Source organism: Carassius gibelio, chromosome B17 (genome assembly GCF_023724105.1).
Source record: "Carassius gibelio isolate Cgi1373 ecotype wild population from Czech Republic chromosome B17, carGib1.2-hapl.c, whole genome shotgun sequence".
Lineage (NCBI taxonomy): Eukaryota > Metazoa > Chordata > Actinopteri > Cypriniformes > Cyprinidae > Carassius > Carassius gibelio.
Genome location: NC_068412.1, coordinates 17,695,931 through 17,723,412, shown reverse-complemented (window position 1 = coordinate 17,723,412; position 27,482 = coordinate 17,695,931). Strand labels below are relative to the sequence as shown.

At 36.3% G+C, this 27,482-nt stretch overlaps 2 protein-coding genes across 5 annotated transcripts in view; one reads left to right on the top strand and one right to left on the bottom strand.

Moving 5' to 3' along the window:
• The window catches only part of wdpcp (WD repeat containing planar cell polarity effector), a 61,361-nt gene extending 39,365 nt beyond the window's left edge, over positions 1 to 21,996 (bottom strand). The window contains exons 1-5 of one of the 4 annotated variants that reach the window (XM_052581189.1): positions 21,848 to 21,970; positions 21,627 to 21,741; positions 6,992 to 7,083; positions 2,297 to 2,379; positions 1,199 to 1,243 (exon numbers count right to left, since the gene is read on the bottom strand). In XM_052581189.1, coding sequence (XP_052437149.1) covers positions 1,199 to 1,243; positions 2,297 to 2,357 — 106 coding nt within the window. In that variant the 5' untranslated portion in view covers positions 2,358 to 2,379; positions 6,992 to 7,083; positions 21,627 to 21,741; positions 21,848 to 21,970. Of the gene's footprint in view, positions 1 to 1,198; positions 1,244 to 2,296; positions 2,380 to 6,991; positions 7,084 to 21,626 lie in introns of all 4 variants that reach the window. The other 3 variants (XM_052581190.1, XM_052581186.1, XM_052581188.1) reach the window with 3 other exon arrangements.
• Positions 21,997 to 22,612: 616 nt separating this feature from the next.
• On the top strand, positions 22,613 to 27,275 carry mdh1ab (malate dehydrogenase 1Ab, NAD (soluble)). Its single transcript, XM_052579752.1, has 9 exons — positions 22,613 to 22,764; positions 23,377 to 23,475; positions 23,681 to 23,777; positions 24,522 to 24,697; positions 24,786 to 24,908; positions 24,999 to 25,175; positions 25,410 to 25,523; positions 26,377 to 26,466; positions 26,623 to 27,275. The coding sequence occupies exons 1-9, from the start codon at positions 22,762 to 22,764 to the stop codon at positions 26,743 to 26,745; spliced, it is 1,002 nt and encodes a 333-aa protein (XP_052435712.1). The 5' UTR covers positions 22,613 to 22,761; the 3' UTR covers positions 26,746 to 27,275.
• The last annotated feature ends 207 nt before the right edge of the window (positions 27,276 to 27,482 follow it).

Here is a 27,482-nt window from a genome sequence, read left to right as displayed (position 1 = left end):
AGTCAAGTTAGTCTGTTTTCCCCCACGGGGTAGTTTTTGTTTGTTTGTTTTATTTTTATTGCTATTAAAGAGCCCTTCTCTCTGCATCTTTGAGTCCTCGCCTCATCCCTCTACCCAAAACCCTGACAATGAGACTTTAACCATCTGAAGGTCTTTATAACATCAAAGCATTTGTGTTTTATAATAAAAAGATAATAAGAGTTTTTCATAGATAAAACAACAGAACAAACAAAACCTTTTAAGTCTCAAGTCTGAAGCATTAAAAATGAATAACTTAATTTCGTTATTGTTTAAATCAATAAGCTTTTCGCGTTTCAGAGCCGGCTGTGTCCTCTCATGAGGGGTCTGGATTATTAAATATTTAATCTGCGACATGTGAAAAAACTTCATCAAGAAATCTGGTGGCACTTCATTTGCCCAGATTCGTTTAGAGAACATCTGTAACAGTGATGAGCAGGCAGACACGTAACTGCAGGCTTTTGCTAAGCTTATTTTAGGGGCAAATCTTAAGATTAAAATATTAAAGTATAGCTGATAGTATTGCATGCTTTTTGGTAGCTGAAAGTATAATTAAATCAAAAACTGGGCGGGGAGATTTGTGAATGATGGGTGTTACAATTCTGTTGAGTTTTGTGAGCGAAGATTCAATGTGTGCCTGGAGTTGAGTAACAATCACAGCAGTAAAAAACACTGACGTAGGGCTGAGCGATCTTCCCAAAATATCATTATCTTAGTTATAACACACAGTCATGATCCACGTCTTCCCAATTTTGAGATATTCAGGAATAGGAACAAGCCTTATGACTTATCTATTCGCACAATTAAAAAAAAACAGTAGGCCTATTGCATCATCATCATGATCATGATCTCTACGATTCACTTGAAAAGCAGATCATTGATGTCTTCAGATCGATCACAAAATAAAATCATCAGATTGCCCACCCCTAAACTGAAGTGTCATGTAGTGAATTTCTATTAGAATTCAAGATACATTTGAGCAGAAATACTGTGGTTCAGACAAGAAGAATGAAGTATTTCCTTATTTTTTTTTTTTCATTTTAATTCCTGTCAAAAATCAAATAAGCCACTACCTCTGAATAAGGTCTATAATAAACAAAAAAATATCCGACACATAAAAAAAAAAGTTGAAATTTGAAGGACTTCATTATATATTTAATAAAGACAAGGTGATGCATACCTGGTTCTCCTTTTTCATAGAGCTGGTATGTGCCAATATCTGTATCTGTGAAAAGGGAAATAAAAAGGAGGAAGGAGTTTCATCTGAATACAAAATAAAACACAGAGTTTGTTAGCAAAAACAGCTACTGTCTAATACAAAAATATAGTGAGGAGTTTTGCACTTTAGGCTGAAGTAGATGAAATGTCCTTTAAGCAATGTCAAAGAAAACTGGATTTCTAAGAGAGCTGTGAGCACCTGGAATGTTTGACTTTGCATTAGATTTACAGTTGGACTCTTCATGGTCCGTGCTCCTCTGACATGGTATAACAAATAAAAATGGACTACACCATTTCCATCCACCCATACATCTATGTTGATGCATCATTTTTAAAGTTTTTATTAATTTCATTCCCTCTCTCGCTCTGTCACTCAATATACGGGTCAGGAGGGCTGGCTACAGGCGATAGAGCTGCAATCACATACAAATACTCACACACAGATTGCAGAACACAATAAAACGCATATACACAAACATGCATGCATGTAATCCACGACAACATGTTATCACAGGAATTTCCAAATAACTGATAACTGGCCTCGTCTGTGAGAAAAAGAAAATACAAATTGCTCTTACACACACTTACAGTACATCAGAACAGCCAAGAAGAAAAACCAAAGGGTTGAAGAAGGAACAAACGTGCAAAAAAAGGTTACCAAAAGAGTTGAGGATGTGAGGATTTGAACAATAAAGTACAATTAAAGAACAAAAAGAAGGCACGACAAATTGAAATGTTGTGTGTTATGAAGTATTTATCACCAACTGCTACTTAAAAGCTATAATTAAGAGTGCTATAAATTTAATTATAGGCCACAGAACGTCTCTAGTAAAATGACTAACTGCTCTGGTGTAATAATAACCACCATAAGTGTGTGACACGACAGTTTAACTGGCTCTGAAAGAACTAATATTCGTTATTACACATGACAAAGTCAGACAGACGCATACAGGTGCATTTAATGAGAAGAAAAGAAGACAGCAAAAAGAAGATAGCAGGAAAACACAAACAAGAGGCAACCAAATGTGTGAAATAGAGACTTTCGGTGTGTTTTAATTACCTGGGACTTGCAGGCTGTTCCTGAAGGACCACAAGTGCAGCTCTGCCAGGCAGAACGACATCTGATCGAACTCGGACAGGAGTCTGTCCAAACAGGGAGAGAGCCAGTGAGTAAAAGGAAGGGCAAACAAAACAATAGCGGAGATATGCAACAAGAACCCTTGACTGTGTCTTCCATATCACCACAGAGACCTCAGAGAGCTGCAGAGATAGGGAGGATTGTTTTCGGACTGTAACTAGTTTTTGGCACCTTTGCTCCACACTATAAAAGTGCCGTGATTTGAGTTCATACACATGCAAAAAAACACATCAACTGAAGGAAATGAAAAAAGGATGAATCCTCTACACAGATAAACATATGCATCTCAAGGGTGCTTACTGACACAACATGCTGGCATACACACCAGAATGTGACACCACTCACACACTCTCTGTTTTCTTCAAACACACACACACACACACTCGCTCCTGCTGTGTGTCTGGGTTTGAGCCAGAGCTCTGTGCCAGGTGTCAGCACAGTGTGGAACACCTCTGCACATCTCAACAAGGTGAACACACCTCTGTCTCCTCCACAAACACACACACACACACACACTGTGACAACTCCCTGGACCAGTGGGCTACAACACACTCTTTCTTTCTCAGACAGATGGCATTTAAAAAGAACTGTATATTCATTCCAGTCTTCTACAGATGATATTAAATGAGAAATGACATGCCTAAAAAACTGCACAAAAAAAAAACTATTGGCTGTCACTTATGGTCCATACTATTAATACTAAATTAGAATAACATTTATGTATTTGGCAATTTTATCTCATTCAATTCTTATTAAATCTTTTTAAATCATCTTTTTTTATGTATTGCATTTGTTGATATTGAATAATTTAGATTTATTGATCTTGATTTAATTGTGCACTCTGATTTCCTGTATTGTTTTACATTTATATTACCTTTGCTCACTTAAAATAAATCTTTAAAAAACAAATAATTTAATAACACTGTTACATGTTATTATAAACTGCATAAAGATTTTTTTATATATATTGTACAATATAAATGCTGTGATGCCTAAATTCATTTTGCATTTTTATTTTTTATTTATTTAAACAAACAAATAGTATGGAAAAACACTATGCTAATTAGGTCCAAATGAAGATGAAATATGCCTTTAATATAGACAGTTTACCAGTGAAATTAATATAATAATTTTTTTTTAACATTGGTAAATTCAGATTGTTGATACTAAATTAAAGGCAATAATTTAGCTAGGCACAGTACCAAAAGTATATAATAAAGTGGCACCACAGTACGTGGCTTATGGCACAGCTTCAGCAGAAACATGGAGTTTGACAGAAACCGAACAGCTTTCAGATATCCTTGGTCCAGACGTCTATCCATCCATGTGACCTGTTTGGATGGCTAAAGGTTGCAGAAAAAATTAAATCTAATGTCATATTGAAGGAAGAGCAGCATCTCTGCTTTCTGTCTGTGTCACAGGGTTAGCGCTGAGCATGCTAAGTCTTATCTCGAGGCCTGGGCTAACAGAGGGGGAGAGGGAGAGGGAAAAAAAGAAAGAGAGAGGGGCAAAAAATTCTGCCACTTTCCTAAATAAATAAATAAATAAAATTTACCACAAACATAAAATAACACTAAACCAAAAAAAAAAAAAAGTGTTGGGAAACCGCTGTCCCCAGCACAGCCTCTTAACAAGTTTACTGACATAAGAGGATTCTTTCATCTTCTCGCTAGCTTTTAGAGCGAGTCAGCTCTTTCTCTCTCTCCCGACAGAAACCCAATTTCTCCACAGAGGGAAGAAGCTTCAATTCACACTTTGAGATGGACAGTCAGGCGGAAGGCTCATTTTTGATGACCCTGTCTCAAAACGGCCACGATAAGCTAGAAAATTAGACAGAATTGCATCTTTATTTTGGCATCAGGGTGATGCAAGGCTGTGCTTCATAACACAGGTGGCAGAAGCACTTGGAGCGAAACAAAAAGAGACAATTGGTCTCATTGTTCCACCCAAATTAAGACATGAGAATGACCTGTATGGCAAATTAGGGAAACTGCTTATCAAAACGCAGCGCACACTTCCTTTCCTGGCATTCACTGGAGACACAGCGTTCCCTGCGCGCTCGTTCACAGAGTCAGTGGGCACGTCCCAGAATGCTGTGCTGCAGATGCCACAGTATCGTGAACACAGCAGCGCCGGCCGGCCGTGGCAAGCTGCTAAAGTGACCACACATTTGCATGTGTTAATGGGCTTTTATTGTGCTGTGCGAGAGCAAATTAAGAAGCAGTATTTACTGATCTGGGGAAGAACAAAAGAGAGGTCAGCCAGTGGGACAAACACAACCCCTCTACCCCACACACTGAAGCACAGCTTTGAGTTTTTCAACCGTGAGTGTTTTTGAAATGGCTTTTCGAGAAATGGTGATTGATTGTTTAATTGGCTGTCTGAGAGTTCCTAGTAATTGTTGTTTCACTGCTTTGCTTCATGTGTGTGCATGCAGAGAACAGCTTTGTTTCCAGCCAAAGTAGCAAATATAGTTACGCACAAAACTGGAATATCGTATAAAACATTTGCAAATAAGGACCGTTTCCATCCAACCAGTCAAAGAGAATGTCACTTCCTGATTAACTGGCAATAAATATCACTAAGAAAAGTAGGAGAGGCCACTGAGTATATATGTGACCCTGGACCACAAAATCAGTCTTAAGTGTCAATTTTTCAAAATTTAGATTTATACATCATCTGAAAGCTGAATACATAATCTTTCCATTGATGTACAATTTATAGGACAACATTTGGTCGAGATACAACTATTTGAAAATCTTGAATCTGAGTGTGCAAAAAAAATCGAAATACTGAGAAAATCATGAGTTCTTAGCAAAGCATGTTACTAATCAAAAATGAAGTTTTTATATATTTATAGTAAGACACTTACAAAATATATTCATGGAACATGATCTTTAATTAATATCCTAATGATTTTTGGCATAAAAGGAAAATCAATAATTTTGACCCATACAATGTTTTTTTTGGCTATTGCTAAAAATATATCCCAGCAACTCCAGGGTCACATATAATAATAATAATAAATGACTTGTGCATCGGAACGAGCAGATGAAACACAATAAATACCGTCATTGCTTTCGGAGCTGGATGCCTGCTGTTTGGGAATGCTGTTGTGTTCCAGGAGACAATTATCCAGAAATAATTTGATGGCAGACTTTGCGCATGCATCTCAGAATGACAATACCCATATCTGAGATGCTGAGCAACAAGATCGTTCCAATGGTTAGTCAAGTTATGCAAAGTCACTTTATTCTGTACAGCATTTATTCTGCATCCACCTCAAGTGAGAGTAAAAACTTTGCGAATTAAGGATTTATTTTTTCCTTGAAATTTGAAGTTTACATTACTTGTTTCTGATGCAATACTTAAAAAGTGAGTGATGTGACATACATCCAAGTATGGTGACCCATATTCTGAATTTGTGCTCTGCATTTAACCCATCCAAAGTGCACACACACAGAACTGAACACACACCGTGAACACACACCCGGAGCAGTGGGCAGCCATTTATGCTGAGGGTTTGGTGGTTTGGTGCCTTGCTCAAGGGCACCCCAGTCATGTAATTGTCGGCCCTGGACTCGAACCCACAACCTTAGGGTTAGGAGTCATACTCTCTAACCACTAGGCCACGACTTCACGACTTCCTACTTCAAAATGCGCATAAAAACAGGCTGACGGAAACATAGTCAATGTTAATAGTTTGTGAAGAAAGGGACAGTTTTTGTGACAGCGCATGAGATTAAATCTGCATTTGCAATTGTTGTTTTTTCCCACGCAGAGGATATCTCAGTGAGACCAGACAGCATTATGGAAATAGAGAAAAGTGTAAATGTGTTTTTTTTTAATGTGTGAAAAACACTTGAATATTCCTTTTTGAAATCAGACAAGTGCATCATCTGCCTGTGACGGGCCTCTTCTGTGTCTATGGTGTGAATGTGATGCAGAGGCAACCCTTTTATGAATAATCCAAAAATAATTAGTCTACTTTCTTTTCTATGGGCAGCATCACAAGACCTCCAGAAAAACTGCGTGCAGGTCTCCTCTAGTGTTTGAACCCGCATCTGGTTTTGTTAACAGAGCAAAGAAAATCTGCGTGTGAGCGGATAGATATATTGGGCAAAACATATAACACCTGAGGCACCGCTACAGTAAATAAATAAAACCCTGAACACGGGTTTTATTTTATTTTTTATTATTATTTTTTGCCATATGTCTAGACATTTTGTTTGACATCTTTACTTTATTATTTTGACTTATGTCTGTTCTAGAGACATGTTACAACTTTTTGATAAAGCTCTCATTGGTTTTCACTTGGAAATATGTTTCAAATTTATACTGAATGCATTTATGACTGTAAAGCGTGTCTGTGTTTGTCAAAATCGTGATTAAAATCGAAATTGCAAAATTGATAAAAAAACGTGATAGGTTTTTTTTGTGCATTTTCGCACAGCCCTTATATTTACTATGCATATATAAATACATTTAAGAAAAAAGTGTTATGTTTATATATTAACATATAATGTTAATTATAAGAATATAAATATATGTATATATATATGCAAATACATGTAAATATTTTCAATATATACTGTATGTGTATTTATATGTCCCTACCTCCTCTAACTGTATCTGCCGTTCAGGTGGACGTCTCCAAATGCGTCTAAACTCTGGGCTGAGCAGAGGAACACAGTCAGTCGACCTGAGATCTGTTCAAAGCAAACAGAAAGACAGCAGTTGAGACTTTACCACAGTCAATCAGCCAAACCAACCAAGCGTATGGTTATTTCTATAAAGATCTACTCTATTACTACATTTTATTGTGCTATGACTATGACATGTGCTGACGGTGTGATCCGATAGGGAACTGGATTGAATTGGACAGCAATTACAAACTTTGGGTTAAAATCCATTATTGACCAACTCCAAATGAGGTTTATTAATCCGAAACTAGTCCCAATGTGTCTTGGGTATATATACACTTTGGTTTCAATATGGTCAAGTGCGATAGAATCACTGAAAATGTAAGTTAATGCCAGGTATTAAGGAAGCCTAAAAGCATGCTGCACTTGTATGTTTGCCGTATGTCTCTAAATGACACATTAGATTTGTCAAAGCAGGTGAACATTAAGGTCAAACAGTACTGAGAATGTTTTACAACAAGGACAGGGAGCATCTGGCCCTCCGGTCCTGCTCAGATTTAAAAAGCAACATAATTAAATCCCCGGGAAAACGAATCTTTATCAAAGTCTTATCAGTGTTCTCTCCCACTCTTTCTCTCTCTCTCTCACACACACATATTCACATTAATATTCAACCTGAGCAAAGGATGAGTACATCAGGCAATCTTTCTGTTTGCCCAGTGGTCGACCCCAAAGAGACGTTGTTCCTCTTTTTTCGCTTATTTAATCAGACCCAGATTATATTTATCATTCCTCATTTATGGCACTCTCGCTTTAACTGTACCTTTAGTTCTGCCCTTAACAGTCAATTATCATCCACACCGCCAGCCCATGATTTATTTAATGCAATCAAGCAACTCTACATTTTTTTATTCTATTTCATTTGACTTTTTTCAAAGCAACAGGACCTACAAGAACACAGGGCAAATTGAATAATAAAAAATGTCAGAAGAAATTAAAAAGGTCAGGCTGGTGAATTCACGTGCAGAGCACAGATAACCACAGCAGAGTTTAGCTGACTGCAGCGGGAAGACAGAAAGAAAATCATCAGCAAGTGATTGACCCTTGGTGACCCCGCGCACCTATCCAGGGTCAGAACGGAGAGTGGAGAGAGATGCACCTGCTGATTTCTGGAGATGAGTGAGCGAAAGCTGACATGTCCTCTACTGACTTTCCCTCTCTCTCTCTCATTTCAGAACTCTCTTCAGTCACAGACACAAGTAGAAGTGTCCCATCTAACCTGGACTGACAGCTGAAATTACAGACAATGGAAACTGCCACAGCTGAAGAACTGCACCCCCACCAATCACCCCTTAAAGAGGCATTTTAATTTCACCTTAACCCTTCACCTCTCACTCTGACACTTGCTGTGATTTTATTACACATTATTAGGTTTCACACACCACACGCATAGGCGGCAGGCATGTGTTGAGCAAAATACAGATAATATATAAATAATGTCTAATATATGTATATAACCATAATATAATTCTGTATACTTTGTATGTGTGTTGACCCCGTTTCAGCATTACCACCTCTGTTTTTCCTTTCTCTCTCTCCTTGGTCTCTCAAGATGAAGTTACTGAAGTGAAAATATAAAACAGTACATCCAAAAGAAAACAGAAAAGGCAGCAGCTCTTATCAGAGTCCTCTAGGGCACAGCCTGGCCACGGCCATCAGAATTAACATTAAAGAGACACAAAACAATGGAAAACACTTTGGGAGAGAGAAACAAAAAGGGGAATGGGGAAGTCAAACGGACAAGTAGATGTGCTGACAAAATGGTGTCACAGATTACAGAAGGGCATGATGGGATACTGGAGGATGCCCAGGAGTGCTGTAGGGAGAGTGATAAGACAGGGGAATGAAGATGATGTGGAGAGAGAGAGAGGAAGTGATCTCCATAAGAGTGATAAGTAGGCCAATAAACAGAGGAGGAGAGAGAGAAAGCAAAAGGGTGGGAGTTAAGTCCGTCATAATATTCAAAAAGACAGTCTGACTGGAACAATAAACTGATGAATCTTGCTAAACAAGCTTTTGTTTCACATGGTTTCTTACTGTCATATATGGTTACAGGCTGTTCTAGATGGCCAATCAGTTTCACTATGAGCAGCTGGGACCAAGTAATGTTGGACAGATATTTCTGGCCAAGATGGCTAGGACTGGTAAACCAACTCGGACCACAAAAAAAAAAAAAAAAAAGTTGATTCTTGACCATGTTAACTCAGTATGAACTTGGTCAGTTCTGTTATGTAGTATATGTCCCCATCATTTGTCTCCCGGCAAAGCGAATTACTCCAGTCTTCAGTGTTACATGATTCCTCAGAAATCTTATCAATGTTGAAAACAGTTGTGCTGCTTTATATTTTTGCAGAAACCATAATACAGCATCTATTTGAAATAGAAAACTTTTGTAACATTACGTTTTACTGTCACCTCTGATCAATTTAATGCACCCTTGATAATAAAAATATTACTTTCTTTCAAAATAAAAAATATGACCCCAAACTTTTGAAGAGCAGTGCAATTTTTCAATTTTACTAGTAATTTTTGTAATTTTACTAGTCATTTTTCTAGGCTACACAAACATAATCATAGCAGAATTTGAACAAAAATATTTATTTATTATTTTGTAATTTCAAAATTCACTTTTCTTCTGACAACTTTTTAATAATTTTTGTGACATTTTGGTAAGTCAGTAAGTGGTATATTAAGAAAGTAGTTTAGTAAGTAGTTTGTGGTATTAGTTGTTTTTTTCTCACTCTAAAACATTTTGTGCTGTCCGATAAAATTACAGAAATCAGCATTAATCAACTTTCCAAAGATGGTAAAACTCTGGCCTCTGGCTCATTTCCTTGTCATAGGAAATATAACCAAACTAAAATAAATAAAGTTTAATTACCTGATCTTGACCACAGCATATTTTGAAAGTATGTGAAGTCTATATATTCCCATCTGTCTGCTTTCAGTTGTTGAAATACCATAGCTTTATACAATTTATACTGCATCATATCAGTCCACTCATCTATTTCTTTTCTTCACTTTCTGAGGTCCTCATAACAGGAGAGACAAGTCAAGTGTGACAGAAAATATGTGGCTGTGCTACGTAACATTAAGGTGCCATTGAAGAGACATGAGGACATGAGGAGAGTGGCGCCATGACACACACACACACACACACAGTGTCAGAGAGAGTCCTCTATTCACATTCAGCAGGCAAATAATAGCGACTGACAGACAAGCAGCTCAAAATGAGGTAAAGCTAATACTATTCATGTGAGAAGACAGCTACAGTATGTCTGTGTAAGAGGTGTCAATCAGGGCTGTAAATGAAGTTGGCCAGCGTGAGTGACGTGGCCGGGGGGCAGGTCTGTCTGTCTGTCAAAAGAGAGGAGAAAGGAATGAACAAGTGTGAAAAACGGGGAGACCCCGACGGGATGAAAAGAAAGAATCTACTCCAATTGTTGTCAGAGAGACGGAAAGCGCGGCCATTAAGAGTACAAGAGTTTAAAAGTTCAGACAGAGGGGAAAAAGCTTTGAGACAGTGAAGATCGGCACAAACACGTACAGGAGTTGCCAGTTCTCTCAATCTCAAACGAAAGTTAGCAGCATTAACTGTGACTAGCCAAGGATTTACTAGCCTCTCTTCAAGAAGTGGTGGGTTAAAAAGAAGAGGAGAACTATAAAGAGGGAGGGAGAGAAAGAAATCGAGAAAGCAAATGTCAGCAGGTTTGGATAGAGCTGTAGAGCTGACCGAGCAGCACACTCGCGCGCACACACACACACACACGTGCATACACACAATGCCATCGTCACCAGTCATCTTATCTCAGTGCTGCATGGTCATTCTTCCACTTCATTTCTCCCTAGCTCTCTCTATCTTTTTCTCTCTCTCCTTTCCTCGTTCACATTCCTAAGAGTTTTTAATACTACAAATAGCTCCAATTAATTTCACAATATTACTACTTTTACTCTATATTTAATCAAATAAATACAGAGTGTTTGTGTGTGTGTGTGTTTGCGTGCACATTAGTGGCTCATCTGTGCATTTGTGGTAGGGATTCTTTAGTGACTTCTGAGGCAGTTTTAGTTTTTTTCTTTTTAAGCATATTATGTCAGAAGGTGTCAACAAGCAACTGTCTTATACAGTAAGTGAGTCACTGACTCAATGATTTAGCGGATTCATTTAAAAAAACTGATTCATTCAGGAATAAAACTTCCTGCACTTCAATTTCTGCCCTAAATAGTACTTGCAATTAGTACTCTTTAATACTGTTTATGGTGGATGATATGCAAATTGGGATGCAGGGAATGTTTTCAATGTTTTCAATGAGTCAATGTGTCATTGAATCATTTATTATTAATAATTTATTTATTGTATTCCTGTGGCTAAGTGGTAGAGCATTGCATTAGCAGCCCAAAAGGTTGTGGGTTCGATTCCAGGGAAAAAATGTTAGCCTGAATGCACTGTAAGTCGCTTTGGATAAAAGTGTCTGCTAAATGCATAAAATAAAAATGTAAATTTATTCAACACTGATTCATTCTGGAACAAAACACAGCTAACATGTTTTACTTGGCGATGTGCAACCGTTAATTTTCCAGTGCCAGTGCCTTAGTTAGGTACTATTTTCTTTGATGAAATAAAAACATATGGTAATATAAACTATAAAGACTGAATTGTATGTTTCTCAAATTAAAAGCCATTACACTCACAGTTGTGCTTTTTTTTTTTTTTTTATAAAAACAGTCGCAGCAATACAGTGTAGTTTTAAAATTAGATGATGTTACCATTATATTAGCAATGATAATTTTGACATAAAACTGTAAAACAAACAACAAAATTTTGAAAAATACTTTTGATGGAAAAAAATTACATTTAATGTCCATTGCATTATTTTATCTAAATCTGAGCAAAGTCTAATCAAACCCATCAGTCAAATTGAGAAAATGTGTAGTTACTGCATACAGCAACCCTATATATATATATATATATATATATATATATATATATATATATATATATATATATATATATATATATAAACACACACACACACATATATATGTATAATATGTGTGTGTGTGTGTGTGTCTGTTTGCATCAATTTAATACCCACAATCTTCTATGATTGCACTTATGAGAGTTTAAAATTGAATGCTTTCTTACTTAACATTTAAATAAAGACAGCTTTGCGTGAGCTTTGATTTGAATTCTTCTATTCTGACAGGCCAGGCGTAATGCGATGCTTGTTAGCATAGCCGTAAACATGGGTGGTAATAACCTGAGACTAAAACACTCACGAGGAGGTCTAAGTACATCTGTAAACGTTATTAGAGCAAAATGATCAGGAGAAAGAAGGCCACGAAAAGAACAGAGGAGGGAACAAGGAGCAATGCCTTCTAAGCAGGTGTTTACCCAGAGACTTGGAGCAGAAAGCCAAATAGTGGGGGCGCAAGGCTGGGTCACACTTCTCAGAGCAGAGGAATTTTTCGTCATTTAAGAAATGTCGGGGATTTTTTGTCTGAATACTGTGGGGGCTTTTTTCTGTGACTTTCAAACACAGGCTAGAGTTTGTTTACGAAATAAATTTCTGGTGACCAAAGAGTAGTAAACGTCGACATCAACAAAGGCCAAAACTGCAAGGAGCCGCTAAACGACGGGACAGCAGTTCTAGGAGTCTGTCTATCACTGTCCAGTGTGGTTGTTGGTGAGACAGGTGTCAGTGTGTCCGTGTCTTTGTTTTTGTTGTTGGATTTAGTTTCTTTAATGTCCCTGCCAGCGTTCATCCCCCAGCGTTTTGCGGTTTGGCCCTTTGACAAGGATGCTTGGAAGGAGAAGACCTGGGAATGATGTGAGCTGCTGAAAGGTCAGGAGAATGTTGCGGACTTCACAGCAGCTCATTACAGGTAGTCTGCAGGATGCTGTCACAAAAAAATGACAACCTGTCAGTCCAGAAAGGCAGACGTTGACATGGTGGCCGCTACACAGCACATACCTGCCCTTCCTCTCGTTCTTTTTCCCTCACTCTCTTCTTTTCTTCAGGGTGACATCCAGAGTGATCAACTTCGTTTAGACCTTTTAGAGTTATTTCTACATCAGACCACACAAAGAACTAAATCTCATTGCCATAGATATTTTTGTGAAGCTAAATATTATTATTAAAATATTATTATTAATTACTCCAATTATTATTCTTTGTAAATTTGAGTGGAAATTGATTCAAACTAAATCCTACCAACAAAAAAAAAACATTATTTCCAGTGTATTAACAAATAATATAAATTACTATATAATATAACACAATAATAAAAGATGTGTACCTCTTGGTACATCATAAACCATACAAGAAAAAATATATATTTATATCCACATCTAAAGAATTCACTTATTTATCAAATATATTTTGGTCATGCATATATAATAAATATTATATATAATATTATATAAAACATTGCATATATAATTTCTGGCACAGAAAGGAACTTAAAAGAATGATTTAAACTATTTAATTTTCTAAACCTTTCCCACATTTGCTATTCATCAAACAAACAAAAAGGTAGTCCCACCCCAAAACACTTCTAAGTACAGATTGTCGGAATAGTACCAATGCACAATTCACACACAGAGTACACTGACAATCGAAGTATTACTTATAATGAAATGTTATCTATTTCTCCAGGTGTTTTTGGCATTCTGGATAAGAGTCTTGCCCTCTCTATGACCCCTAAAGCCGACACCGCTGACAGAGTCGAGACACAAAGTTATTTTCAATTTAAAATAAAGGTCGGCTTTTCCTGCGTGACCTCTGACCTTTGAGTTTGAGCATCATCATGTGAGTCTGTGCGCGGGTGAGGAGGAACAGAGAGAGCACGCGGAACAGGAAAGCTGGATTGGACTGGAAATGCCAAATTCTGCAGCACCTGGATGAGCTCCATCTGACAAGCAGCCGGAGTGATTAGCCATCCATGCACAAAACACACCCATTCAAGTGCCTCTCCACAAACACAATGACTTTGATTCTAATGGGATGCCCGCTCGATGTTAAAACTCAGCACACACACTCCATGCTATTCTATCCACGACTCCTGCTTGTTGTATTTGACTGATTATACTCAACACAAACATGTTTCCTCTCTTCCTCTTTATATGGAGAAATCCTCAAATGCAAGCGGCTGGCTGAAGGTAAGTGGACACAAAAGCAGGGAAGTGCATTGGCATTTCGTCACATCCTATATCAGCTTTCCTGAGCAAGGGTCCGCAGGGCCGGGACCAGAGCTCAGAGAGTTTTCAGCTGCAGATAAAGTACTAAAATGGTTCTGAGAGCTCTCATATTTCAGACATCATCTCCTGACAAACTAAACGAGTCGGTCCTCTCCAAATCAGTTGTGTGACTAAAAGCCAGTGCTTGCGATGTGGACAGAGTCTTACGCTTGAATGTGTCTAGCATCTGCTGCATATCACAGCACTCTGGTGTCCTAAAATGATGCTACTGGGACCAATGTTTCCAAAGAACCGTATAATTGCTAACGATGGCACAACATTTATTCCCAGGAAACAACTATTGAGTGCCAAAAATGTAAACATTTAATTCTGTATATGTCCTTTTTACCTAGTAATTATATTTAAACATCTTAAAACAAGGTAAATTTGTCTGACAAATCAGACGGACTTATTTTCTTATTTATTTACAGAAATATACCATTAAACTTGTGAAAAATATTTTTTATGAAGTCTCTTATGCTCACAAAGGCTGCATTTATTTGATCAAAAATACAGTAAAAAAACAATTTTTTGTGAAATATTATTACAGATTTTCATACTTCATTTTCACATGATCCTTTAAAATGTCTGATAAGTGGATTTCGTTATTATTATTTGTTGATTCATATTTTTATGCAAACCAAGATATCTAAAAAAGAAAAAAAAACATTTCAGGCATGTATTTAATATGTCATCAATTGAATGCATCTATGCAGAATAAAAGCATTCATTTCTTTAAAAACTAGTTTGAACAGTGTAAGTACATATATGTGTCATGAAAACGTTAAGCTTTGTGTAAAATATAATATTTTATACATTTTATACACACATAAAACTGCTGCCAAAACAGTTATGGCTTCATGGCTTTGTGATTGGTGAAATTTTTCTAATGGCAAGTAAAAATCCCTCCCTTTATGTTTGGTTTAAGTGTTTCCACAAAGGCAAACAGACCATTGTGTTGTAGCTTAAACCTATCGACTCCCATCCAGCCAAGCACTGTCTATACAAACACATAAAGACCTACTTAAACAGAAAACACACATTTGAGCTGAACATTTCAACACTGCTAAATCAGTAGATACTTTGATGACTATATTTTTTAGCACAAAAAGAGGCACAACATAGCACAAGCCAACACAAAAGATTAAAAGAGTCTAAACTGTTTGTACTTTACTATCAAGTAGCCTTTTTGTCCGACAAATGATACTGTACTCATCTCAAACCACACACACACACCTGCATACACGGAAGCAAGCTGCCTCATCAATCCAGACCAGACGCCGTGGATGGCATGACAACGCTATCCCAGCTAACATCGGTAACTTAGGGCACGGCAACAGGCCTAATCCCTACACTGACTAAGAGAGAGACTGAACAGAAAACCAAACCACAAACTCAGGAGCTGGTCCAGGTTGCTCACGGTCTCTCTATTTCTCACCATTGTGCAAGAGAGTGTGAAGGCCAGGACTGCCTGTCCAGTTTAAGGGATTTGAATTAAAGCAACATGTTTTGATTGCTGGACAGCTACAATCAAACAGAAAGACCGACTTCAACAACACTCTGATCCCCAAAGCAATGATTCACTCCTTTAGATGAGTGCAGTGGATGTGTAGGACTCTTAAGAAGAGCATTGTTGAAGCAAGCAACAACAACAACAACAAAGACAGGAGCCAGAGACCATGTCATGTGTGGCTCATCAGCACCCTCCACAGCATTGAAGAGGGAACTACAATTATCAGATTCATTTAGGCAAGTGCCAGTTCACCAGACTTATGAGTTAATCATCTAGATCAAAACTGTTCTGAGGCCTGTTAATTATCAATTTAATATTACACATAATTATTAACATACAGATCTAGATATATAATTACTATAATATAACTAAAATATTATTATAAAATATTATTATAAATTGTCATATAGAGGAACTGAAATATAAGATTACCTTTTTTCTATTCAAAATCAACATTGTAGGTTAAAATTAAGACATGCTTACGTAAACATTAAGGGAACATGTTTTTCTAGTTTTAAAATGCATAAATATTTCATTGTTTTTATGGGTTACATTTTTGGTTTGCAATCTGGTGTGTGACAAATTAACACCTGCAAGTATAAACATTCTATCTATACATGTTACTTAATTTGTAATATGATAAAATTAATATTTGTTTACAAGAGTTTTTGGTTAATTATAATGCAGATGGACAAAAACAGCTTGAACCTTCATGTCAACTACCCATATAAAGATTGGCATATAAACAAAATTGTGTTTATTTAATGTATACTGTGTTTTTTAAGATTTTTTTATCATCAGATCATTTGTTAAAGCTCTTTTCAAAGCTCTTGCATATACATACTTATAGCCTTTGTGTATGTGTATACTTATGTGTACACATACATATAAACAAAACATAATTAATAATAACAAAATATCACACTGGAAAAAAAATTCTGTGCATTTACAACATTTTTAAAAATTTTATTATTTAATCTAATTTTGTTTTACATTATTTTTGAGTAAACAAATGTACCCTTATGCTAAGGAAAAGGCACATTATATGTGGTATCAAATTAAATGAACATCAATATCTCAGCACTTTGATTTCAAAATGGATTTTATGGCGTGTTTATGAGACATTGAAGAGAAAAGGCAGGGTGATTGACAGCTGGAGGACTGGCTGCTTTATAAGCAGGTGAAGTGTGTGCTTTCACTTTGATCAGAGTGTGTGTGTGTGTGGCTGCCAGGCATGGGAAAGTTTGAGGCTGACAGAGTGTGTAGTTGACAGGCATGGGGAAGTCTGGGGTTGAAAAAGCATTCTTGAGTAAATACTCCTGAGGGCTTTGTTGTTTGAAGCTAAATCAAAGAGCACTTTAGAATGATCAGGAGCCAAGAGAACCCAGCTGTACATTTGTAAAACAATGTGATGACTTGAAATACGCCTGTCTTTAAAACCCCTGAAGGCAGTGAAGCTAAATGACGCTCACTGATTACTTCCAGTCAGGTTTCAAGGGCCTGGAACTAAATGTAGTGCTTTCAAAAGTCCAAACTAGTGCAGGTTAAAAATTTGAGCAATTAAATATAAACCATTCATCGATTTGTGGAACATACATTTCCAAACTCTTTAAAGTGATTCTTGTATATTGTTGGCTTGCATTTACCGTATTGATCCGAATATAAGACGGGTAAATATATCCGAAAAAAAAGCGGTCGTATTTTCAGGGTCTAGAGTTTTGACATGTCAATAATACACCCACAACAATAGGTGGCGCCAAAAAACGTATAAAACAAGTTTGCCTTGAAATAATTAATGTAATGTGTTGTAAAGATCGCGAGTGAAAACAAAAGAAAAAGAAAATGTTTACAGCGGCAGGAGTCTTGACTGTTATTAGCCTGATGGGACCAAACTTTCTCTTTAAGTGATTTTAAAACATAAGACAGTGAAGACTACAATAAGATTTCACTTCTACTGTTAATACAATTTTGTAGACTGCTATGAGATGGATAGTTATATAATTCAAGTGGGCTACCTGTTTTTTATATTAGGGTTATCAAGTGTATATTTTTAAATGTGATTATTGTTGATAGATTTTACCAGTATTTACCATACTTTCAAAACAAAAATCAAAATAGGAAACATATGCAATATTAAAAATTATTTAAGAAAAAAATAATGTTTGCAGAGAGAGAGAGAGAGAAACCAACAACAACAAGATTTGGTTTTCAAAAAGGAAAAACGGGGTCGTCTTTTATTTGGGTTAATACGGTATGAATGTTATAGTAATTACGCTACAAAACTAGTGCTACACTGACACCTAACGTTCAGAAAACAGTACTGCAGTTCAAACTCAAAAATCATGCCAAGAAATAAACTCATGAGAATGCAAGCAAACATCTAAAGGATGGACATCACAGTTCTCATGTAACCCCATTGAGACATGACATATTATCAAGATGAATTTAGCTAGCAGACAATGGAAAAGAGATAACAGTCGTCTGTTAAAGGATTTTGGTGAGTCACCGGCAGCCAGTAGATCACCAACAGATACAACCGCCTTTGAATAAAGCAGATCATTGTGATATAGAGGTCATAGAAAGATTTAGAAATCACCAAAATAAGGGTATGTGAATCTTAATCCAATCAACATGGATTACAAAACCTCCATGTACACATAATACTTGGCCCTCTCATGCTGATATAGTGCCAGATCTGTCTTTTCTATGGCTGAATAACAGTAGTTTCAGTTAAAAACAAAAACAAAAAACACCAACTATGTGGCATTGATGCTATAATACAATGGATTTACATGCCATGACCTTGCTGAAACCAGTTAGTAAAAAAGCCAAGTGCACTGAAACTGAAAAAAAAAAACTAAATAAAAACGCTACAGATATTAAAAAATGGGGTAAAAAATGCCCCATTGTTCTCTTTCATGTTTTATGTACACTACCATACAAAAGTTTCATTAATTTTATTTAAACATATCTCTTATGCTCACCAAGGCTGCATTTATTTGATTAAAAATGCATTAAAAACAGTAAAATTGTGAAACATGAATACATTTTAAAATAAGTATTTTGTATTTTAATATATTTTAAAATGTAATTTATTACTGTAATAGCTAAGCTGAATTTTCAGCAGCCATGACTCCAGTCTTCACTGTCACACTTCTTAGTATCAATGCTGAAAGTTAATATTTTTGTGGAAATTCTTTGACGAACAGAAAATTTAAACAAAACAGCAATTATTTGAAATTACTATTTAATGTGTCCGTCCTGAATAAATGTATTAACTGCTTTCAGAAAAAAAATCTGACCTCAAAACGTACATTTTTTATATGTTTCAGAATATTCAGATATCGGCCCTGGTATGCACAGTATATATAAACAAAATGCCTTAAAAAATAGTCAAATATATCTCACTTCTCTGTCCAAAATGTTATTTATTTGGTCTAACCTCAGGTTACATTACTCTCATCTAAACCTACAATATTTTCCTCCTTCACCCTCTTCTTAGCTCTCTCAGGCACTCATCCCACAGTGCATCTCTTTATTCAGAAGCATAGTTTGATGAGGTCACAGAGTGCAGATGTTCTCAAATCCCTCACAGGTGTTTTGATTTTCCCTCTCTGCACAGACCATGAATATCCTTGTGTCACCAGGTACAGCGTGTGCATTAGACACAATAACAAACATTCCCACCGACATGATGTGAACAATGCAGGTCACAAAATCTGTGAAAAACAGCACATTAAAAAAAGGGGGGAAAATTGCAGAAACCATCTAAAGTCACTAGAGCATGAGTTGATAGAGGTGCACTGAATCAGGGACAACATCTGAAACATGACAGCTGAGATAATATCACTTTTTAATCCACAAAGAAATCAGTCATCTTATTATTCATCTGAACTGAATAACCTTTTGCTCAACCAGTCTTAATGGTTGAGAAATTAATCAACAAAACCATCTAAAAAATGTGTGACATTAGTGCTTCATAAGAACACAAATTCACTGCTATTTATGGGGTGCAAAACAAACATATAGGCAGTCAGTCTGACTAAACATTGCTTCATCTGTTATTAACCATTTTATTTGATTGATTACGGTTTAATTTTCAGTCTGACATGGAAAGAGTTGTTTGAAATGGGGGCCTGTTGAAGCAGGTCTGGATTATTCTAGAATTTCAGTCTTCACAGTGTGCAATCTGATACTGTACTATTAAAATATTTCAAAACTGTTTTTACTGGTTTGACAATTCTGTCACGGTTAAGAGCAACGTTTTTTTTTTATTTAAAGGTTGAATATGTTTTCCAAAGTGATTTGATAAATAAATAGCAAAAGGTTACAATAGTTTGTTTTAAAAAATGCATAAAATCACTTAAAACTGTTATGAACATAAGGTAAATACATCTTAAATAAGTTTAAGAATAAACTTTCAAATATTTAATACATTTTATTTGCATTTAATTGCATATAATTTATTAATGTCAACATGTTAACAATCTAAATTGAATTTAATTATTGATGATAACTATTAATTGTATTTTATTCAACATCAGTACTACAATATCTTTCAAATCAGCATAATGTAAAATTATTAAATCAAGTTTCTTCAGTATCTGACTTCATTTATTTCAGAATAAAAATATGCATTGTGTAGGTATAGCACACTTCACTTTTTACAGAAAACTGAAGGTGTTATTAAACACCAGTCTCACGATACACAGTGTGAATGAAAGAGCCTGAGGGAAAGAGAAAGAGAATATAAGAACGACAGAGAGGCTCAGACATTTTTTTAAAGAATGTCTTATAAAATATTCTATATTATGATATTCTATTCCAAAATAATTGTTTGGCAAAAAACAGTATGCAGCAATCTGACTGCAACTGATAAAACAGAATTAAAAAGCACTCATAAACTGAAAGCTTGCCACCTCCTCTCTGTGTTTTGGAGAAGAGTGTTTGGTGTTGTTCATCTCATAAAGAAGCAACATTATCCTCAACTCCTTTGTCAGGCGGTTTGTAATGAGCCTGTAATGAGTTCATGTAATATGCAGCAGAGAGATCATCTATCTCACTCAAAGCAGGGTCCCTACAGCACTGAACTGATACAGAGGCCCTTTATCACCCTCTAAACCTACGAGATACATCTATCATATCAAGATATACTGTGTTAATCAAACAGCTACTATTGACTGTATTTTCTAAGCTTGCATATACATTTTATGCATGTTATACTAGGCTCTGAATAAACTGACAATTCTCCTTACTAACTGAAAATATTTGTCAGAATGGGGAAATATGATATCATAAGTTTGTATAAAGAGGGTATATAAAATATAACCTCGTTTTAATAGTTTCTGACTGTAACTTCCACACAGTTTCATTTATATAACGTTCCTTGTTAGTATCAAACTAACAAATATTCATTACTTGTGTTATCTAGAATACGACTAGTAATAATAATAATAATATGGATGTGGTCCATCTAATAGCCATGCTACTAATACTTTTCACACTCTCGTGAAAACGTCTTTCCTCAAGCCCGACAACAGTGAACCCTATCCGGTGAGCTGAACCAGACCGAAGCGGGGGAAGTCCGCGGGATTCCGAAACATCTCACGCCGGAAATTTTAGATTTTTTTCGGGCGATAAAAGAAAATACTAACGTTATTTAACCACCCATTGGTTTGCGCTGTACAACGGCTCAAACAAATAGATTTAATTGGTCATACACGTTTGATTCACCAATCTGAAATAACGTTACTACAGTGCACAGGAGACTCCGACTCTCATAATTCATGAACTTACCGGTTAACTGTCAGCTCACTAATAATCGGTTGATCTCCAGATGACTGAATTGATGCCGCGGGTGTTGATGATGTCTATGTTTGTTGTCAGACGACTACAAATTAATAACTTATAACTTCATAAAAACACAAGCATAAATATAATTGTCGCGATCTCTTTCACTTATGTAACTTTTAAACATTACACACGATATGGTTTAGGGATTGTTAGCTGTTGCTAACCATTGACATGTTCATGATTTCAAGAGTGTCCAGGCAACGGACGCAACTCTCCATCAGTTTACTTTTCTCCCGCGTTGTTTTCCAAACATTACGGTACGCTAATATCTTCCGGGTTGTTCCTTTAGACGGGATCAGGATCGAGATCCCATGAGTTCATTGAGATTTACATGAGTTCAGAAACCCGATCGATTCCTAACATATTACATTGTCTTTACGAGGAATGTTGTGGTTATTTTCCATTATTTTTTTTCTGTCCAAATTGAACTTACACATATCTTTAAACTAAAAAATCTTAAACAATTTTTATATTTATTACGCATTAACTGCTTTATGTTATTTTTGTGAGCAAATTATATTTATCACACACATTAATTAATAAATCATTCAAATAAAATGCCCTAATGAATCGTTTTTGAGAGTCGGGGATAACAAAGGTATAAATAATCAATTAAAATAAATAGCTATAAAAAGGCTATAAATAAAACATTCTGAAATATGTAGTATTAATTAAAAGTACTAAAGCTAATTTAATGCATTTTTGTATTGTTTATTTTAAATGCTAAATATATTTAAGTTAAACCTTTGTTTTAATGACCCGACCAAAATCTTTCGTATCAGTTCTTTGAAACGAACTGTTCAAAAGGACCGATTCGCTGAAATAAGTCGGACGTCCCATACACGACTCATGGAAGAGGGATCTTTTAGTTTGTGATTTATTATAGTGACTTGTAGGAACTGTAGTTTTTATTTCAACAAAGTGAACTCCTGTAGCACCACTAAAAACTACATTTCCCAGAAGTCACTTGAATCGCAGGTGCCCCGGCAACTTGTTGCCTCGTGAGGAAAGTAGGGGTGACCTCCGCAGTCACCCGAGTACAGGGAGAGCAGCTGTCATTCTGAAAAACCAGCTGAAAATGGTAAGTAAAATTACTATTCCGACTTACACTGATGTGAAACTAAGTAAAATATGACAATGTAATTGCGAGGTGACCGCTTTGAAAATCAGTGTCGAAGTTTAATTAGACTTTAAGAATTAATTTACAGCAGAACTTATCTTATGCTGTGACATGCAAGTACCAAGACTAGCAAAGTGATGAATAAAACACCTGTTGGAATAAAAAAGTCAAGCATTTATGTTTACATGTGATATTTCTTATATCAAACCGTTAAGAATATTTTAAGGTGAATTAATCCTCTATTCTGTGTAAAATAAAATAACAAATAATGGATTAGACTATTCTGATTATAATACAGATACATTAATTTGCAACAAACGAATGTTTCTGCAGAAATGCCAAGTGTTGAAAGTGAGTTCATTGAAGAAATGTATAAATGTCTCCTGGTTTAAAAATATCCCACTTAGCAAGTCATTCTGAGGTCTGTCAGAGTTTGCCAGGACTATTTATATGTTTTAACTTGGTGAACTTCGTGAGCGTGTCTGTCCTGAGTGTTTGCTGTAATAAGACTTTTATATTCTATGCTAACTTGCATCTATTGTCTATAATTTCATTTCTTTGGTTTTGCTGTAGGCTGAGCCTATTAGGGTCCTGGTGACCGGTGCTGCTGGGCAGATTGCATACTCTCTGCTATACAGCATTGCAAAGGGAGATGTCTTTGGTAAAGATCAGGTAGGGGCAGGATTTGGCTTACGTAATGTCCCGTCACATCCAATTAAAGTCTGTTGTATCATTTAGCATGCTGTTTAGCTAATTCCAGGAAAAGCCACCAGCTGATGGGCTCTTCGACAGCTGATGACATTACTTTAAAACCAAAACCATATTATGACAGTTATGCAAGACATGCATTAATGTTCACTTTCCCTCTCACTTTCAGCCTCTCGTTTTGCTTCTGTTGGACATCACTCCCATGTTGCCTGTTCTGGAGGGTGTCGTTATGGAGATGCAGGACTGTGCTCTCCCACTTCTGAGAGGTACACATACACACACATACGTACAGAATGGAGTGTCATGAGGCCCTGTATCCTGTGGGCTTTGTGCCAGCCATGCAGTCTTAAAGGCCAGTGTTTTCACTGCACAAATGACAAGGGCACAGAGCAATCTGATTGGCTGCCTGTATGATCCCTAGCTGAAAGGCCAGCTAAACTTAGGATTGTAGTTCCCATCCCAGGATGATGTGGGAAGGTTGACAGTATGTGACCTGTCAAGTGCATGGAATCAGCAACCAAAAATTCAGGAGGCCCAAGCTTGATGGATAAACAAAACCAAGCCACTGTATATATGTATATATGTATGCATTGTGAGGTTAAATTCATGACAATAATTTTTCCTCTTTTTTTATTAAACAAATGCACATTTTAATTGTTTTATATGTAGTATCTACATATAATATGTGTATTTAACTTAACTATTTAAATTATTATTTCACAAATTCACATTTATAGAAAATGAAGAATTATTGGCAGGATTGTGTAGGATTAATGTGCTATTAAAATACGAATATATTAAAAGACTTTTTTTTTTTTTTAAGAAATACTATGATGATTTCATAATACAATGTTTTATAATATATCATAATACCTGTCAAGCAGTCTTTCACATAACCCAGGTTCTTTATTTTCAGAGTATCCTGTGTGTTGTCTAGTGACTCCCTGATGTTGCTGGTGCTGTTTACCCTCCATCTATTTTAATACCACTGTCTGTGCCTTTTGTTGTAGAGGTCATCCCCACTGATAAAGAGGATATTGCATTCAAGGATTTGGATGCTGCCATCCTGGTGGGATCCATGCCAAGAAGAGAGGGCATGGAGAGAAAGGATCTACTGAAGGCTAACGTTGCCATCTTTAAGTCCCAGGGGGAGGCCCTTGACAAGCATGCAAAGAAAACAGTCAAGGTGAATAACAGGACAATGACCTTGACCTAATTAAGAGCCAGTATAATGAAGTGAAGCTCATTTAAAGGCAATATGTTTTAATATGCAGGTTCTAGTTGTTGGTAACCCAGCCAACACTAATTGTCTGATTGCGGCCAAATCCGCCCCATCCATCCCCAAAGAGAATTTCTCCTGTCTGACACGACTGGATCACAACAGGGCTTGCTTTCAGGTAAAAACCAGTCTTTTTCACAGAGAGGTGAAATACTTCAATGAATGCCAACTTTTCACACTAACTTGTACCACACAATGTGTCCGCTAGGTGGCAATGCGTTGTGGCATTTCAGCAAACGTTGTAAAGAATATGATAATCTGGGGAAATCATTCATCTACCCAGTACCCTGATGTCCACCACTGCAAGGTGAATGTGCAGGGGAAGGACGTGCCTGCCTTTGATGCAGTGAAGGACGATGCCTGGCTAAAAGGAGATTTTATTTCTGTAAGTGCTGTCTGCTGTGGCTTCCTTTTCCTGTAGAGGTCACTGTTGACCTAGTTACTAAACCACACTGTGTAAAGAAGAACATGTTTATCAGCATTCATGTGTATGATATTAAGTAAAAAGACAGGTCTGTTGCAGCAACATTATTAATATACTTTTGCATATGACTACTGATTGGTGTGATATGATCAAAATATTTCTGTGGTTATTCCACTCTTCCTCTCTGTTTCTCAGACAGTGCAGCAGCGTGGTGCTGCAGTTATTAAAGCCAGGAAGCTCTCCAGTGCCATGTCAGCCGCCAAGGCCATCTGTGACCACATGAGAGACATCTGGACAGGCACTGCCGAGGTCAACATTTTGGGGGGTTTTTAGACTGTTCTGAGACCAATATTGCCTCTCTTTATTGGTTAAAATATGCATTGTGTTCTCAAACTTTTTTACTCAAAGGCCTGTCACTGTCCAACACAATATAAGATATTTTCCATTTTCTGCCGTACTCATGACAGTTACTTATTTTCAGACCATTTTTCAGAATGTAAAATCAAAGTATTGATATATTGAATAAAAAAAAAATTGTTTCAAGAACTATATGTTCTTCAATAAAAATCTATATTTACTGATGGGAAACAAAGATTATTTAGGTTTATGTCTTAATTTTTTAATATATATATTATAATTTAGAGTTAAAATGTTTATATATTAACAATAATTTATATATTTTTAATTTATTAAATATAATATTTAAGTCATTTATAGACTGTGTCATTTACAGAACTACTGTAGATATTTTATTGCATCAGGTGTGGAGGATTTCCACTTTTGTATAAATTTTGTACATACCAGTCGTTTTTTTGCAAACGGAGGCTCAAAATCAAATCGATTAATAAAACGGGAGTCACGGGGGGTCTGCCTTTTAAAATGTCGTGAAGAAGCGTGATGCCACTCTGTAGAACTAAAAAGCCAAGCAATATTAAATAGAAACGCACATTGAAATCACAAACAAACACCATGGGATTTGCTCAGTAATTTTATGTGCAATATGATGATTGCATAATATGATGGTGTCTAATGAATGCTGTAAGTGTTCTCTACTTATTCTGTGATGTTGCACACAATGCAACAGCTTTATTTGGACTAATGCTGTACAGATTTATGAAGAACTTCTGATTTGATCTGAACTGCTTATGTGTTTGTTTTATAGGGTGAGTTCATCTCTATGGGTGTCTATTCCACTGGAAACCCTTATGGAGTACCTGAGGATCTCATTTACTCATTCCCTGTTTCAATCAAGGTTTGCCATTAAAAATTCCCCAAATATATGCCTGATATCTGTTCCTGACACTCACAATGCTGAGATGAAATTCATATTTACATCTATTTATCTAGCTCAACTAGATAATGCTGGATTTTAGCAACCGTTGCAAGCTATTTCTCTTTTTTTTTTCAGGATAAGACCTGGAAGATTGTTGAAGGCCTGGCCATCAATGACTTCTCAAGAGCAAAGATGGATGCAACAGCAGCTGAATTAGTAGAGGAAAGAGACACCGCTGTCTCTTTCCTGGGTGTGTGAATAGAAACCCACTCTTAGATGCCAAGAAAACTCCAGAAGCATGTTTGTTAAACACTCCTGAAAATCGTTTTCTTCCTCTGAAACTTTTACACAAAAACTAGAACTGTATGTACTTGAATTTCCTATACCTTTTCAGATGGATTTTGTCTGATAATTCAGAACTGGAATCTAGTCCAGCTGTCTAACAGGGACTTTGGTTGTTTCCTTTCTTGGTTTTGGTCTTCCACCAGAGCTTTCACGTAAAGAGAAAAAGTAGTCTAAAACAAGATTTTAATTATTTCTAGACTGCCCTTTCCAATCCAGAACTCCATAAAGGAGGACCAGAGCCTGGAAAGGACTCAGAGTACATGGATTAGGTCTTTCTGTGTCATTATGTCATTGTCCAGACTGAAATTTCAGCTGTTACATATCTGACAGAAGTCAGAAATAATGAAGGAATGTTTCTTGTTTTAATTATATTCCTTTGGCAGTGTGGTTACTGTAAAAGATGTCTATATGTAGAATCCCGCAATAAAAACCCAGACATTAAAGTGCATTATTGTACTTATATTGTAGTGTTTAGAGTATGTAGTGTTTAGAGTGAGTATATTTTTTTTCTTTTCTGACTCTTAGAAATATTAGAAATACTGCATATTGTACATATCTTGCATCACATTACATGCGCTGTACGAATGAAGTGCTGATCAATCTGTCCTGCAAGGTCATTTGTGTGAGGTTGCAGACGTGGCCTTGCCGTC

Excerpts from the sequence above, each read along its gene's own strand:
- mdh1ab (XM_052579752.1), top strand. Across the intron at positions 24,698-24,785 it reads ATGCAAAGAAAACAGTCAAG|GTTCTAGTTGTTGGTAACCC; the intron begins GTGAATAACAGG and ends TTTAATATGCAG. Across the intron at positions 25,524-26,376 it reads TCTGGACAGGCACTGCCGAG|GGTGAGTTCATCTCTATGGG; the intron begins GTCAACATTTTG and ends TTTGTTTTATAG.